This window comes from Vipera ursinii (genome assembly GCF_947247035.1).
Source record: "Vipera ursinii genome assembly, chromosome: 5".
NCBI classification, from domain to species: domain Eukaryota; kingdom Metazoa; phylum Chordata; class Lepidosauria; order Squamata; family Viperidae; genus Vipera; species Vipera ursinii.
In genome coordinates this window covers 26,782,967-26,798,682 of record NC_139518.1, presented here as the reverse complement: position 1 = coordinate 26,798,682, position 15,716 = coordinate 26,782,967, and the positions used below count along the sequence as shown (strand labels likewise).

The following is a 15,716-nucleotide window of genomic DNA, read 5'->3' as shown; positions in this document are numbered from 1 at the left end:
ACTCTGGTAGAAGACCCAAAATTTATACTGCATTGGTAAAACAGCACTTGGAATATTGTGTCTAGTTTTGGTTGCCACAATTCTCTAAAGCACGTGAGAGCAGGACAAGAAGTAATGGATGGAAGCTTATTAAAGAGAGATCCAACTTAAAATTAAGGAGAAATTTCTTGTCAGTGAGAATTAATTAATCAGTGGAACAGCTTGCCTGCAGAAGTTGTGGGTGCTCCTTCAGTGGAGGTTTTAAAGAAGAGATTGGACAGCCATTTGCTCAGAATAATACTAGGCTCCAGCTTGAACAAAGCATTGGCCAAGGAGACCTCCAACATCCCTTCCAATTCTGTTATTCTGTTGTTATTCTGCTATAAGGACACAAACCATCCTTACAGATGAAAAGGAAGTCATATATGTATTCCAAAAGCCACAGTCTAAAAACGGGCAAGACAGTATATAAAATGAATTACTGGCTACTGATTACAATTAATCATCCAGAGTTACCTTGGGATAAGATGGGCAGTCAATAAATAAATAAATAAATAAATAAATAAATAAATAAATAAATAAATAAATAAATAAATAAATTTGCCTGTGCACTGTGGTACTCCATTTACAGAATAGAATAAATTGTTTACCTGTACTCTTTCTCATAACCCTGAGAAATGCATAAATATGAATGCACACATCCCCTCTCTTCCTATAACAAAATTAAAAATAACACCTGATAGAATTGATAGGAGGATTTATTTGTTTGCTTGTTTTTGGAATTTATAAGGAAGAAAAGTAGAAGAGAAAAGAAACCTGGATGGAGCTGAAGCAAAAACCAGAGAAGGGGGGGGGGAATGAGAAGCCCTGTGCAGACATTTTAAAAGGGCAAAATCCACAAAGCAAGCAAAAGGATGTGCCCTACACGTTTAACCTGCTGTAATAACTCATCTTTACAAGCATCCATGTAGTTTTCAGTAGTGATACCTGCAGTTAGTTCTACATCTACCCTTTCTCTCTTCTCCCATCCAACAGTGTTTTTTATTTTCAGTGAATTAAGAGAAACTTAATTTATTTTTTGGTGTATATAGAAGCAACAATGTATGCAGTCTTGACTGGGAGTTTACCTTCATGCTGGTAATTATTGAAGATGGCCCTTCCCAATTTTCCGTTGGTCCTTTACCAACTCTAAATGGAACATTGTTTGTTATAGTCATGGGGGAACTAAAAATCCATTTAGAACTATTTTCTGTGATGATTTGACAAATAACCATACATCCATGGATATAAAATGAACAATAGAATCCCATGTCAGGAAGTGTTTCTAATCATATATCTGATGACTCATATATCAAGATGTCTCTTGAAGAATTATTATATACCATACAGTGTGAACACTTCATAGCTACCAGAGCTAATGATGTGTTTTAGGCTTTTTTTTTTCAAAAATGGTCCCCAGCTGCTTACAAAGCACAAAGAATTCCCTAAAATTAAATTCAAAGATAGAAAAACCTGACAGTCTTACATTTCTGAGTTTCTTGTTGTTGCTCAACAGGGAACAACAACATCTACAATTGGTTTGATTACTCCATTTCATCATTTATTTATTATAAGTTCTGGGCTCTTGATCATTCTGCATTGTTGTCCCTTCACTGTTTTTATAAGTCTTAAAGAACTGTATTAAATGATAAGAATTTTGTTATTTTCACATTAGAAGTTTTTAAATCTCTGGGATGCCACACTGGCAGTTCATCATACTTCATAGAATCTCTAGGTTTACTTGATCAGACTCCAAGCAAGAGATAGCTGACAAACTGCCTTTTGGGTTATAAAAGTTGGTCTTTTCATTGTAAATTAATATTTATTTGGGGAATAAATGTTTTTTAAACAATTTAAATACAAATCTGGCTTACGCTGGCATCTCAATAAGTATTAACACAAAAATAATTTTAAAACTTTAAAGCACTGAAGAAAGTGTGCATGTCTTCTGAAACATCAACAAGGGGCACTGTCAAAATCTCTTGAGATAATGGGATAGAGATGGTAATATGCTGAAAAACCTTTGCGCCTTTATCAATCTCTGGAGTGCATAGAATGAGAGAGACTCTCAGCATTAGCTTGAAATCAATAAACCAGATAATTAGTTGTACGTAAATGAAGCAGTCCTATAAGATCCAGGTGAAAACAACAAACACATTTTATACCCTGAATAATACACAGAAGTCTATTGGATGCCAGTGCAACACCTGCAGAACTGATGTTATGTGCACTGATAACTCTTACCCATCAGCATGTGGGCTGCTGAATGTTTGTTTTGTTGCTTTGTTGTTTCGTTTGCTCGCTTTACATCAACTGTAATTTCTAAAGCTCCATGCGGCACGCATTGTGGTAGTTTCTAGAATAGAGGTGTTAATGTGTAGGTAACTATTGCCACAGCTTCCTGCTCCCCAAAGTGGTACAACTGGCAAACAAACTGCAACTGAGCAAAAGGCTCCCCTAGCCACATCCTTCACCTGGCTATTGAGTAGTAGCAATAGCTCTGAGACTAGATGTACTCCCAAGTTGCAGACTTGTTCTTTCAGGGAAAGTATCTCCCCAGTCAGAACCATCATTGGAGCAGGCAAAATGCAAGATGGCTTCAGGACAAAAAGCACCTTCACTTTGCTGAGATTCAGTTTCAGCTTCTTTCTCTCCATTCAGTCACTTACAATCTCCAGTGCCTGGTTCAAGACTTCTCTTACATCCCTACTTTCTCCCAGTGGATGACATACAATTGAGTATCATCAGTATATTGCTGATGTTTCATCCCAAACTTGTGCATAACCATTTCCAAGCAGACATTTAAAATCATGGGAGCAATGATTCCTGCAGCAATCCACAGTCCAACGGTGAATATTCATTCACCTGTATGACCCCTCTTACCTCATTGTAATTCACTGGCACCATCCACTGAGGAAGAAACACTGTTTCTTAATTCATTTGGAGCCATGAAGCACTTACAGGAAATAATGGTCTTCCCACCTTGCAGAGATTATCAGTGGCATAAAATTCAAGAAGAACAGTAATTTGATCAAAGATAGATTTGGATTATCAGCTAATGACTTAGAGGTGAAAAGTAGATCTAAAATTTATCTACTTCTATGAGTTGCTACATGTTTGTTATGACTTCCACAAATTCCCCAAGCCTTCTCTACCTTCTTTAGCTTCCCCAGACCATGAAGTTGAAGTCTTCCAACCCTTAAAACCAGAGGAGCTGTACTATTAGCCCTGAGGTAAAGTTTAGGGGGTTAAGCAAACTAAGGCTTAGTACCATATGTGTTTCCCAGATGTGTGTTTTTCTTGAGGAAGGTTAATTAAAATAAATCCATTTAGATTTTGTATACATTTTCTATTTTCAAAATAATCCACTTTAACAACTGTGAGAACAACATTACAACTAATAAAATACAATCCACTGATCCATGCTTATTCTCTCATTTAAACTGTACAAGCTCCTTTTCTTAGACAGGTTTTTTTTCCTTTCCAATGCCACTTCTCACTCAGTCTGTCTGCTGAATAAATCTTGAGAATTTAGATTTTTTGTATAATTTTCATTAGTTCAAAAGTTCCCTGTTCAAATGTTTAGAACTACATGGTTTACTTTTAACCTCTAATCTTTTCCCTGTGAGATTTTCTTTCTATTTCCACAGGTGAGCTTTATCTTAAGAAATAGTCTATCAAACAAAGCAAGGTCAGGAAATTAATCGATGGAAAATGATCTGGTTTTCACAACTGGGTTTGAAAAAGATAGGAGACGTGTTATTATAAAAGCAAGCAAAAACTCCACTACCACCTCACCATTTCACAGGAGAAGCAAGATGTGGCCTTTACTGTTTCTCATAGGTGCCTCTTCAGCTTTTGCTGAAACAGCAGTTCACAGATTTGATGGGTAAGTAAGAACACAAAATAATATTTCAGAACATTTCAGAATAGCACAACGGCTTTTCTGTTATAAGTCATGTCTTTCTGCTATTTTATTTAGGGAAAAAGTTTACCGTGTTACACCTCGCAATGAAGATGAAGTACATTTTCTCAATTACTTAGCCAATGTTGTGAAGGTAAATTCCAATGTAGCATATGGTGGGGGAAATATGCTTAAACTAATGTTAATTTTATATCATGTCATACTAACAAATGATTAGTATGGGCGGAGGGAAGTTGATGCCGGCAGCAGGTGCTCCCTAAGGTACTCCGGACCCATGCCATGTAGGGCTTTAAAGGTCATTACCAGCACCTTGAATCTCACCCGGAAGACAACTGGAAGCCAATGCAGCTCACGGAGCAAAGGTGTAACATGGGAGTATCAGGAGACTCCCAACACAACTCTCGCGGCTGCATTCTGCACCAGTTGGAGCCTCCGAGTGGTCCTCAAGGGCAGCCCCATGTAGAGAGCATTGCAGTAGTCTAAACGAAAGAAAGATTTGACTAACTCACTAGAATTTGAACAGAAGCACATCTACCACATGATAGCAGCACACCAGGATTTTCTTGCAGGCACTATGTATAGGGCTGTTTTGAAAAACCATAAAAATAATATTTTCATTCAGTTAATACTTTGAACATGCTTTTTTCCAGACTTTTTTCCAGACTTAAAGCGCAAGAATAGCTGCAGTGCGCACATATTCTTCTTTTGTGGTCAGTTCTTTCCCTGTAATCTTCTCTTAGTGTTATACCACATATACAAGTGCGATTTTGTTTATCCAGGCCGGCATCTAATTTATTTCCATATATTGCTCTGTAAAGCATCATGTATTCTCATGATGCTAAATGAACAATCCTTAAAGCAATTCAAAATATTCTATCAAAAAGAATTAGATACAAAATCTGCCTGTATATTTCTTGTCATTACTTTAAAATTTTAAGTAAAAATAATATTTGTCTCCCCCCAAAGTGATAGGCTGTACGTGAAATTGTGCCAACATGGAAAGAACTGCTGTTCTGTGTGGCTCTCTTAAAGGGTTGCTTGCTGAATATTTGCTTGTTATCAGCTTCTCCTGTTTGTTTGTTTTTTTCCCCACGAATGTTCAGTGAACCTCTTGTTCATTCCAAATTTGGGTTTTGTGACCTTGATGTAACCATATTATGGCATGAGAAAGAACCATCAGAGATAGCAGATCTGTTTTCAATATTTACACTTAGCTTTGATGTTGAGAGATAGCTGCAACGAAGAGGAAGGGACATTATAATCTTTATGAGACATGGCACTTAGCAATGATATACAGATGTCAAAAGGGCTTTTCATTTATCATAGAGCATTTTTGGGTCTTTCCCATATCTAGCTCCATTCTACATTATAACTTGAAAACTCTTAAGTTATGCTTTTCACATTTCTGAAGCTTTAGGCATTTTCACTATTATACTGTGAGTATATTCATAAACAAACTGGATGCACTGTTTGATAGCCAGCTGATGAGAGAACAGGAGAGATTGGTAGAATTCATAATGATCCAGTTGCTAAGTATTTACTATGGTCCATAGGCCTCACAATTACAAAGACTCACCTCAAAAAAGAATTTTTGGCCAGCTATAAGTTATAGGTATCCATCTCTAGTCCTAGAAGTAATTGGAAATGATATACTGGAGTAGGGTCAGTGGGCTTCTAGTGCATAAATCTTTTATCAGAAAATTTGCTATAATTAGAGATCCATCTCAGTTGGGAAACATTTAAGTTCCCAATAATTTCAAAGGAGGCTACTTTAGTTATCATTCATATATCATAGTCTAAGCAAAATGAACATCACAAATTCCGCTGGTGAATGATCTCTGGCGAGCTTGGGACAGGGGTTGTTCCTCTGTCCTAGTCCTATTAGATCTCTCAGCGGCTTTTGATACCATCGACTATGGTATCCTACTGCGGTGTCTCAGGGGGTTGGGAGTGGGGGACACTGTTTTACAGTGGTTCTCCTCCTACCTCCTGGGCCGCTCGCAGTCAGTGTTGATGGGAAGGCAGAGGTCCGCCCCGAGATCTCTCATTTGTGGAGTCCCTCAGGGGTCGGTCCTCTCTCCCCTCCTGTTCAACATCTACATGAAGCCACTGGGTGAGCTCATTCGTGGTTTCAGGGTGGGGTATCACCAGTACGCTGATGATACCCAACTTTTTCTTTCCACCCCAAACCAACCCAGTGATGCCCTCGCCGTGATGTCCCGTTGCCTGGAGGCGGTCCAGGTTTGGATGGGGAGAAACAGGGTTCGTCTCAATCCTGCCAAGACTGAGTGGCTGTGCATACCGGCATCTCGGACTGACCAGCTTTTTCCATCGTTAACAATGGGGGGTGAGGTGTTACCCCCCCGTCGATAAGGTTCGCAACTTGGGCGTCCTCCTGGATTCACGGCTCAGTTTTGAAGATCATATAGGAGCCGTGACCAGAGGGGCTTTTGCCCAGGTTCGCCTGGTGCGCCAGTTGCGGCCCTATCTGGACCAAGATGCCCAACGCACAGTCACTCATGCGCTCGTGACCTCCCGGTTAGACTACTGCAATGCTCTCTACACGGGGCTGCCCTTGAGGACCACTCAGAGGCTTCAACTGATGCAGAATGCAGCCACGCGAGTTGTTATGGGAGCTTCCCGATACTCCCGTGTAACACCTCTTCTCCGCGAGCTGCATTGGCTTCAAGTTGCCCTCCGGGTGAGATTCAAGGTGCTGGTGATGACCTATAAAGCCCTAAATGGCTTGGGTCTGGACTATCTAAGGGAACAGCTGCTGCTGGCATCAACCTCCCATCGTCCTGTGCGCTCCCACAGGGAGGGCCTTCTCAGGGTACCGCCGGTTAAGGAATGCCGGCGGGTTATTCCCAGGGGAAGGGCATTGTCTGTGGCTGCGCCGGCCCTATGGAACCAACTACTCACGGAACTTAGGATGGCCCCCGACCTTTGTTCATTTTGCCGGGACCTGAAAACCTGGCTCTTCAAGCTGTCTGGCCCAGACTGAGGGTTTTTAAATTTTTAATTGGATCTTAGATTTTAATTTTTAGGGCTTAAATTTAATTAATAGTTTTAACTGATTTTAATTTTTGTATTTTATGCTTTAGTTGCCTTGTAAACCGCCCTGAGTCCTACGGGAATAGGGCGGTATATAAACTCAATAAATAAATAAATACTCAAAATTAAATAAAATTACTGAATCGATGTTTTATAAAGATCAATCTGCTTAAGAAAATGAGGAATACTGAAATGGAATTGGAGAATTATTCGTGCAGCTTTTTGTTTGTTTGTTTCGTTTTCCTTTCCTTTTCTATGATGACTGATTTCCTAGTATGGAAGTGAGACATTGGCTAACATTCAAAGCTCTTAATTAAAACTCAAGGGGGAAAAAAGAGAAAAGGAGATCGATTGTTTCACATCCAGAAACTTCAAAAAGTCAGGCTTTTAAAATTAATAGCTGACAGATACCCACCTAGGGTCCAAAATGCTTCCTCCAACTCATTTTTGAAGCATGCATAATCCTATTAAATATTTCCAAATATTTCTGTATTAACAATTCATAAAATTTTGCTTAGCCATAAATACTGGCATTTGCACATTGATTTCTTACTTATTCATTTGACCATTAGATAACAGTCTTTAACATAAAGTATTTACAGTACTATATATGCTTTCTTGGGAATAAAAGGCCATTACAGTTCATTATTTCCATGTAAACATTTAGAAATAAGCTATTCTTCCTTCTTCCAGATCATAACGAGAAACTATAATGAATTAAGTCTCATGTTTTACTGAATCTGACAGTCAAATCCCGGATAAACAAAATTTACCTTGGATTAGTCCTATGACTGAATTGTACCAAAAGTCCATAATAAAAAGCACCCATTTAAGGAATGGTATGATACAATCATATGAGTGAAGTAAAAAAAATAAAAAGATTTAATACATAAAGTGAAGCCACAACAAAAGTAAGGATGGAGTTATATGGTTATTTTTAATTGTTATCTCAGACAACCATATATGATCTAAGGAAAAAAGTCCTATTTGTCACGGCATATTTAGATAACAGCTGACCTTGTTTATGGATTACAGTGCCAGTAGTAATAATATTTGTTCACTGCTTAGATACCAGGCACCTTTTAGAAATGCTTTAGTCGCAAGAAGTCTCTATGTACCATTCAGTACATCCAAATGAAAAGAGGCTTTAAACCTCTAATTTAAAAGAATATATATGCCACAATGAGGCAATACATTAATACAATTTTTGTTAATTTGTTTCTCGGTGCTAAAACCACCCCTGCATGTTAGTTCTCATTGTAAGGCTTTATAAAGATTCTCTTGTGGACTATTGACTTGCTCTGAGATTATTTTTTCAACAAATGTAGAAATGATCCTTTTAATGGCCAAAATAATGAATTAGATTCGTTGCAGTTAGGATATTTATAGGACTGTATTTCCTCATGTTGACAGTTCTTCTATATGTCACATTATGCAAATTTGGTTAGACTGAAAAAGGGAAAACCCCTTGTATACAACCATAATTACATTATAGAATTATACATATTACCTAGAGAGAATAGGTAGAAAAGCAGAGGTGAGAGCTGATGAGTCTAAAACATATTAAGGAGAACTAATGAAAGTTTAGTAGCTGGATGTAGAATTTTGGCAATTGATGGCTGCAGAATTCTGGAGGTAAAATACAGGCATCCTAAAGTTGTCGAGATTGAGAAACACTCATCTAGTCAGAGAGACACTGTCCTAGGAGGAAAAAAAACGTAGAATCCAATCTACCCATATTCATGGAAGCTTGCCGGTGATTTTATACAAGTCATCCCAGCTTAACTCTCAAATAACTCTCATATATTGGGATATAGCTGAAGGAAGGAATGCTACATTCAATAAGGCTGTGTATTCTTTGTAAATGATTTGGATGAATGCTTCAGTTCTGAGAAATATCACTCTTCTAAACTAGATTAAGACATCAGAAAAAAAATCTAGAAAAGTGTTATTAGAAGCCACCTTTACATTGTTGCTAGGAAAACTATACAGACTGTCCATGAAATTAACTTAGAGAAGACTTTTCTATCATTACTAAAAAGGTATTGGGCATTTTTATCCAAATAATCTTACAATGCAACTTATGCCTGTTTTGATTCTCTTATTCAATAAAAGTCTTTCCACTGCCTTTTTTCTTTTTGAAAAATTAAAGTGGTAGCAGCAGCAAGGAAATAAAATTCAAATCAGGTAAGCTAACACATTTGACTTTGGCTATCTTCACAACATAGTGACCATGTAATTCCCCAGGTAACTAACTTACCCTCATAGTCAGCAACATACAATCAATAATGATTCTGTGATCTTTCCGGACACTGCAAAAGTTTAAAAGTTTGCAGTGATCCAGTTAAGGTCAGTGCCATGCAAATAGTGTTAGGAAATCTTTACTCTTACCCAATCTTGCCCTTTTCTGCGCTTGTGGCCATTTCTCAATACCTATCACCATCTCATCCACTGCCAGGATCACCTGTGGATGTAATCTCTTGTGCCATTTCACAAAAACCAACTCACGTGAAGCCAATATCTACTGAATGCAGGACTTATTTACTATTCAATGACATAGCCCAAATATTATTTTTCAGGCTTTTCCATGAGTCTAAAAAAAATTGGGGTTATTTACATAAAAAGGAGGTTATTTGCTTGCAAAAACTCCTAAGCATGTCTTCATCATTTCCAAAATATATGCATCCCTAATGTACTATGGTTAAGATTCTAAAGGAAATATACATATATTTAATAAATTATAAACTATATTTATTCCATTTCTCCCCAAAACCCCAAGGGATACTATAATAAGGGCACTGATGGAAATGTTTGAGCCAGCCTGAAATCATGCATCCTTTTTTGCCATGATTCTCTCTGTTCAGGTTGACTTTTGGCGACCAGATTCTGTTGAACTAGTGAAAGCAGAAATGACTGTTGATTTCCGAATTGAAGCAGACAAATGTTCTGAAGTTGAGAGCATTCTACAGCATCATGGACTGAATTATGAGTAAGTTTTTGCAGTATTTATTTATTACATAACTTATAAGTGGTCCAATGGTACATAAATCTCCATGTAGATTGTACTATGAATAAAACAAAACTATTGATTAGAATTGAATGCATCTGTCAGTTTTTGTGCCTCTCTAGTTCTAGTTTTCCTATCGATCTTAAATTTCATTTGTCTTATTTTTACACCAGTTTCAAACTATTGGGACTTTTGTTAACATTCTCCTAAAATATAATCTATTTTACCACATAGTTCTACTATCATACATTGTGTGTAACATTGCCTTATGGCTGATTTTTCCATATACATTTGTAGGTCTCCGCTTATTGTAAGTAGTGTCATATATTGGAAGGATCTAGTCTACTGGTGATGCAGTTAAGATCTTGTAGAGAACTGAATCTCTGCATGGTTAGATCTTTTTAAATTGACAAGTCGATATGCCTGATATTTAGCACAAAACAGTCAACCAGAAACTGCAAATATCAATTATAGTAGTTAGAAAATGGAAACTACACTGTGGAAGATGGGATTCATCCATTAGTTATGCACTGAGGAGTTATTGTTTTGCTCTCAGTTGGTAATCTTGTAGCACTATAGACCTTGACGGTGTAGGATTGTCACAGTGTCAAAGGGAAGAATTATTTCACCACGTGTGGAGATGCTACCTCCTCCAGTGATGAATGTACACAATTCAGCCTGCACCACAGAGCTTTTTGAAAGATTGTCCCTGACAAACTTCAGAGAAGTGTCCTTGCTGCAACAATTCAAGATAGCAGCCTTTGATATGCATCTGCGATACCCTGACATCATGTCAGTGTAACTAGATCAATTGTTAATTACAGCATTATGAAGGTTGAGATGTATTGCAAATCATGTGTCTCATACTCTCCAAATGCAAATTACAGTGGACAAGGATATGATGTTGCACATTTCCCAGCCTTTCCCATTCTGATGCCCTCCAGATATATTGAGATTACAACTACCAACATATGCTATCATTAGAGTTAGGGGTTCCTAAGAATATTGGTTCCTCTTCATATCCGGAGAATGCTTGGCTGGGAATCTTTCTGTCAAAACAAAATTGGATTTTCAAATCAAATCAATCCACTTCATAAACTGGAATGGGAAATGCAAACCCAACGAACTAAGCCTGACTTACATAAACTCACTGATTAGCATGGGTAGGAAGATCAGAGCCTAAGAAATCTGGGGGAGCACAAAAGAAATTAAATTAACCCATTTTGTCCAATCTATATTATTGTTTGATTGCAGAATTTTAATTGATAATCTTCAGGCTGTCCTTGATAAGCAACTGGACAATCACGCTCGGACTGCTGGATACAATTATGAAAAATATAATAGTTGGGAAAAGGTAAAGAAGATTCACATGTGAACATTCTCCTTCTTGTTCCATATGGCAGTTTTGTTTTAAAATACTGTTCTCTCCTGAAGGTCATTTCTCAGGAATAAAGAATATGCAGTTTAGGAAGCAGCTCACATACTTTCCCAGGGTCAACTCTAGACTCTTTAGTTAACATGTTCCTAGGCAAGAAAGGCCTCTCTCCTTCTGTCATACCCAGGTATCTCCAACCAGTTAATATAGAACAAGACAGGAAAAGCGAATATGAACTTCTAAAGGTGACAGTACAGGATTCCAGAGTCTCATGATGCACACTATTCTCTTCCAAGTTGCTGGCAACATTTATATTAAAGGTAAAGGTAAAGGTTCCCCCGCACATGCGTGCTAGTCGTTTCCAACTCTAGGGGCCGGTGCTCATCTCCGTTTCAAAGCCGAAGAGCCAGCGCTTGTCCGAGGACGTCTCTGTGGTCATGTGGCCGGCGTGACTAGACGCCAAAGGCGCACGGAACGCTGTTACCTTCCCACCATAGTGGTCCCTATTTTTCTACTTGCATTTTTACGTGCTTTCGAACTGCTAGGTTGGCAGAAGCTGGGACGAGTAACAGGCGCTCACTCTGTTACGCGGCACTCGGGATTCAACCCGCCAAACTGCCGACCTTCTGATCGACAAGCTCAGCGTCCTAACCCACTGAGCCACCGCGTCCCTTTTATATTAGGAGTGCTCATTTCTTCTTCAGGTGAAGGGCTGAATTTGGTCTTTGAAAGAAATATGGGGCCATGAAAAAAACCCTCTATATAATTTAGTTTTTCTTTCTATTGAATCAAAACTAAGTCTTGTTAACCTGACTGTCTCTAGTCATGTATTTAATAATTTCCTGGTTCCATCTGATTAAAGCGATGAATTTGACTGCTGTTTCTGGAAATTATCAAGGCTGTGGGGACAACAAGCAATCCTCTAGTCTTAATTTGCCCACTTCTAATTTACACTTGCCCACTTCTAATTTCCACTGTCCTACTTGTCCCCAAGTTATTTCCCCTAGTAAAAGGTAAGATGGTAAAGGGTAATGTCTAGTTCTTTTTCCTCTTTTAGCTATGCACCAAACAAAGATAAATATATAACTCAGTCTTTGGACACTAACCACTTTTAATACATTGGTCTGAATTCTTCAGGAAAAGAAGAAAAATGTTTTCCAACTCTTATCTAGGCAGTAGTAATCTTCATGAACCATTAATCTAAGTCATTCTTTACATCATTTCTTTCTGTCATTAAATGCATTGATCTATTTTTTAATTGACAGATAGATGCTTGGACAGCTGATATTGCCAATAAAAATCCAAGTCTTGTTTCCCGATCACAGATAGGAACAACGTTTGAGGGACGTCCAATGCCTCTCCTGAAGGTATTCAATTTTCAAAAATCTGTTTCTAAAGTATCAGGTTTGCTCTTGGCAATTAGCAAATAGCAACTTTTCTTAAGTTTTTGTTCATTCTGGAATGTCTTTGTATTTAAAAAAATGCTTTAGGAAACCAACATATATTTTATAAATTCCTTTCATCCATTTGGATTGATAGTAAAGTCTTCCTAAATAGCACATTCTGCAATAAAATCCTTTGACAGATAGCAAATAAAAATTCAGCCGTATTCCTGTAAGCAAGGTAAAAGTAATTTACTTTTGTTTAACTGTGTACTCCATCTGTTATTTGTAAACATATTTGCTATAAAGTGGTCTATAAACTTTAGAGAAGAACCCCTTCCCTCTTTTTTGTTTTTGACAATGAGATGCAAACAATTAATTAGATTTCCCACTTAACACACAAAAAAACCTTGTTATTTCATCACATTCATCAAATCCAATTCTTCTCTCAGCCCCCATGTAGTAATTTTGATCTGTTTCGCAATAGTACATTAAATGTTAAGAGGGAGGGAGTGGGATCCCACAATGACATCCGTACAATACCTAATTAATTAACTAGTATAGAATTCACCTCTTAGAATGAGCAAAAATGGAGATAGTGACAATAATAAAAGGAGGAACGGTTCCCATTTCTGAAATGTTAAGATTGAGATGGCTCTGTTTGCCTGATTGTATGACTATGATTTCAAATGAAGTAATTCTCTTTCATTTGGACCTGAGTTTCATCAAATTCTGATGTACACCTTGTGTTAGTCATCCAGAAATTGAAATACATAGAATGTTTCCCCATAATAGAACTTCCTGTAAATACATCATAAAAAATGTGACTGAGAAGATTTAAAATTTGCATGAGTGTTAGGGGACAAATACAGTAGCTACTATACTAAAATCCCAATGTGACCATTTCCTGTCTAGGAACCAGCTTATGTGGTGATTTCAGTTATGGCAATATTATGTTAATTTTCTACCTCTTCAGGCCAAGCTGAGCTTTTTGCCTTAGTACACGCCATATTCAGATCAGATTCTGCCTTTATTCTACCAGCCCCATTGCTTTGTCAAAGGGATAGCTAGGAGATACAAATATCAGTTAATCCATGGCAGCAGATCTCTTTATTAGAAAACTAGCACATTAATGGACTTGGAGTTTGAACAAGGTCTCTTTATGGCAAGGGTGAGAAACTAGTAGTAAGCCAACATCTCGTCTAGAGATGCCAAAGCTCAACGCTGCATCATTCAAAACTGACCTCAAAATGGCTAATTTTGAATGGAAGCACACTAAAGTCACAGGAGAAAATGGTATGCCAAGCCTTTTCCAACCTTAAACATTTTCTTTCAAAAATATGAAAAATTGGCCTTGGCACACACAAAAGTCTTAAAAGTCTTCCTGCAGCCAGTCAAAAAGTCTAGAGTGTGTGCTCTCAACCTTGGCAACATTAAGATCTGTGGACTTCAACTCCTAGAATTCCTGAGCCAGGGAACATTTCTCTATGTTGAGACTTACTTATTAGAGGAGTCCTTGAAAGGTAATTCACCCATTTTTTCTATCCCTGCCACCACCACTAAGAAGTGGGACTTACTTATACTCATTGTATTAAAGTGCAGAATGAAACGGGTGCACACTGAGTAGAAGAGAGAAAGGTCAGCTGTAACCTGCACTTTGAAATATGTCTTGGGAATGCAGGTATCTCTTTCAATGGATAATATGTAGGACAGTAAGCCTCTTGTATGCTAAGACTGCCTATGCTCTTTGTCTCCAATTCTGTTCTACTTGTACATTTATGGAGAAATGTTGTAGAACACTACAAGACTCCAGTGCTCCTCCCTGCGAAAGGAAGCCAAACTCTGGTCAGATTGGCTAGAACTTTTCTCCATTCAGGAAGTGAGGAGCTGATAAGATCAGCATGGGATATACTTTTCTTCTTACTGACATTTGCTTTGAAAGGTCATGAGAATAGGCCCTACATCATTATTGTAGAACCACAGGGTTGACTTACAAGAGCTTTTCCTAAGGGTGCAATAAACCAAGCACTACAGTTCCATTTCCTCTTTTCATTTTGGTTTAGCTTCTATGCAGCTGTGACTCAACTGCTCTGCAAAACTAAAAGATTCACTGTACCAGGACTTGCAGAAATTTGCCTTTGGTTTGCAGAGTTGCCTCAGCTTTCATTAAAAACCATATCAAAACAACACCTAGCCCTGTTCAGCTGATATTTTTGCACACACAACTCAACATGCAAATAACAAAAAAAAACAGCCTCTTCCTGCTTCAAATAACTCAGGAGACTGCCCTGAAAAGCTACTTGGCTGTTCAGATGTGACATGATTGCCTTTATATACATGTAAACACCTCCATGTGAGCTGGAGCTCTCCACTAACACACTTCCAGATATATTGAGCATCCAACTGCCTCATCACTAAAATATGCCAGCTGAGGATGATGAAAACTGTAGTGCAACATCTGGAAGGTGCTAAGGAGAAGAAGGCTAGTATAAGTAACAGTACACAAGAGGCTGCATATTCACATATGGAAAAGGAGATGGAGCTTAAGGAACTAGCTGCTATCAGAATTATCACCTTTATCCAATTTATTGCAGATGTTTCTTCCCAAAATTCACTGCCCCATTAAATGGCAATCAATAATGGGAAATATGTCATTCATTTTCAGAGCTAAAATAAAATATTTCAAAAGTATTTTTGACAGTAAAAGATAAGTCCCAGAAGTGGTAGCTGTGATAAGGACAATTTTGCTTCCTATTGAACTTTAGATAGTTGTAGCACATTGTCCTCTCCAGGAGCAAGGACCAGATCATATTGGTCCACCCACAGAGCTTAATGAAGCTATTCAGATTCCAGATAATTAACTGGATTCCAGTGGCCTGTTTGAGTCATTTCCTGAGCACTTAGTGCAGGGCCTTCTTCTAAATACCTCCTTCCCCATCTCAGAATCCCCTGGCA

General features: G+C 38.0%; 1 protein-coding gene across 1 annotated transcript in view; it reads left to right on the top strand.

Annotated features, from left to right (window-relative positions):
- Positions 1 to 3,836: 3,836 nt before the first annotated feature.
- The window catches only part of LOC310641645 (carboxypeptidase B-like), a gene marked incomplete at both ends in the record, with an annotated part of 28,259 nt that continues 16,379 nt past the window's right edge, over positions 3,837 to 15,716 (top strand). The window contains 5 exons of the mRNA XM_083364882.1: positions 3,837 to 3,907; positions 4,001 to 4,076; positions 9,862 to 9,986; positions 11,259 to 11,358; positions 12,645 to 12,746. Coding sequence (XP_083221008.1) covers positions 3,837 to 3,907; positions 4,001 to 4,076; positions 9,862 to 9,986; positions 11,259 to 11,358; positions 12,645 to 12,746 — 474 coding nt within the window. The remainder of the gene's footprint in view (positions 3,908 to 4,000; positions 4,077 to 9,861; positions 9,987 to 11,258; positions 11,359 to 12,644; positions 12,747 to 15,716) is intronic.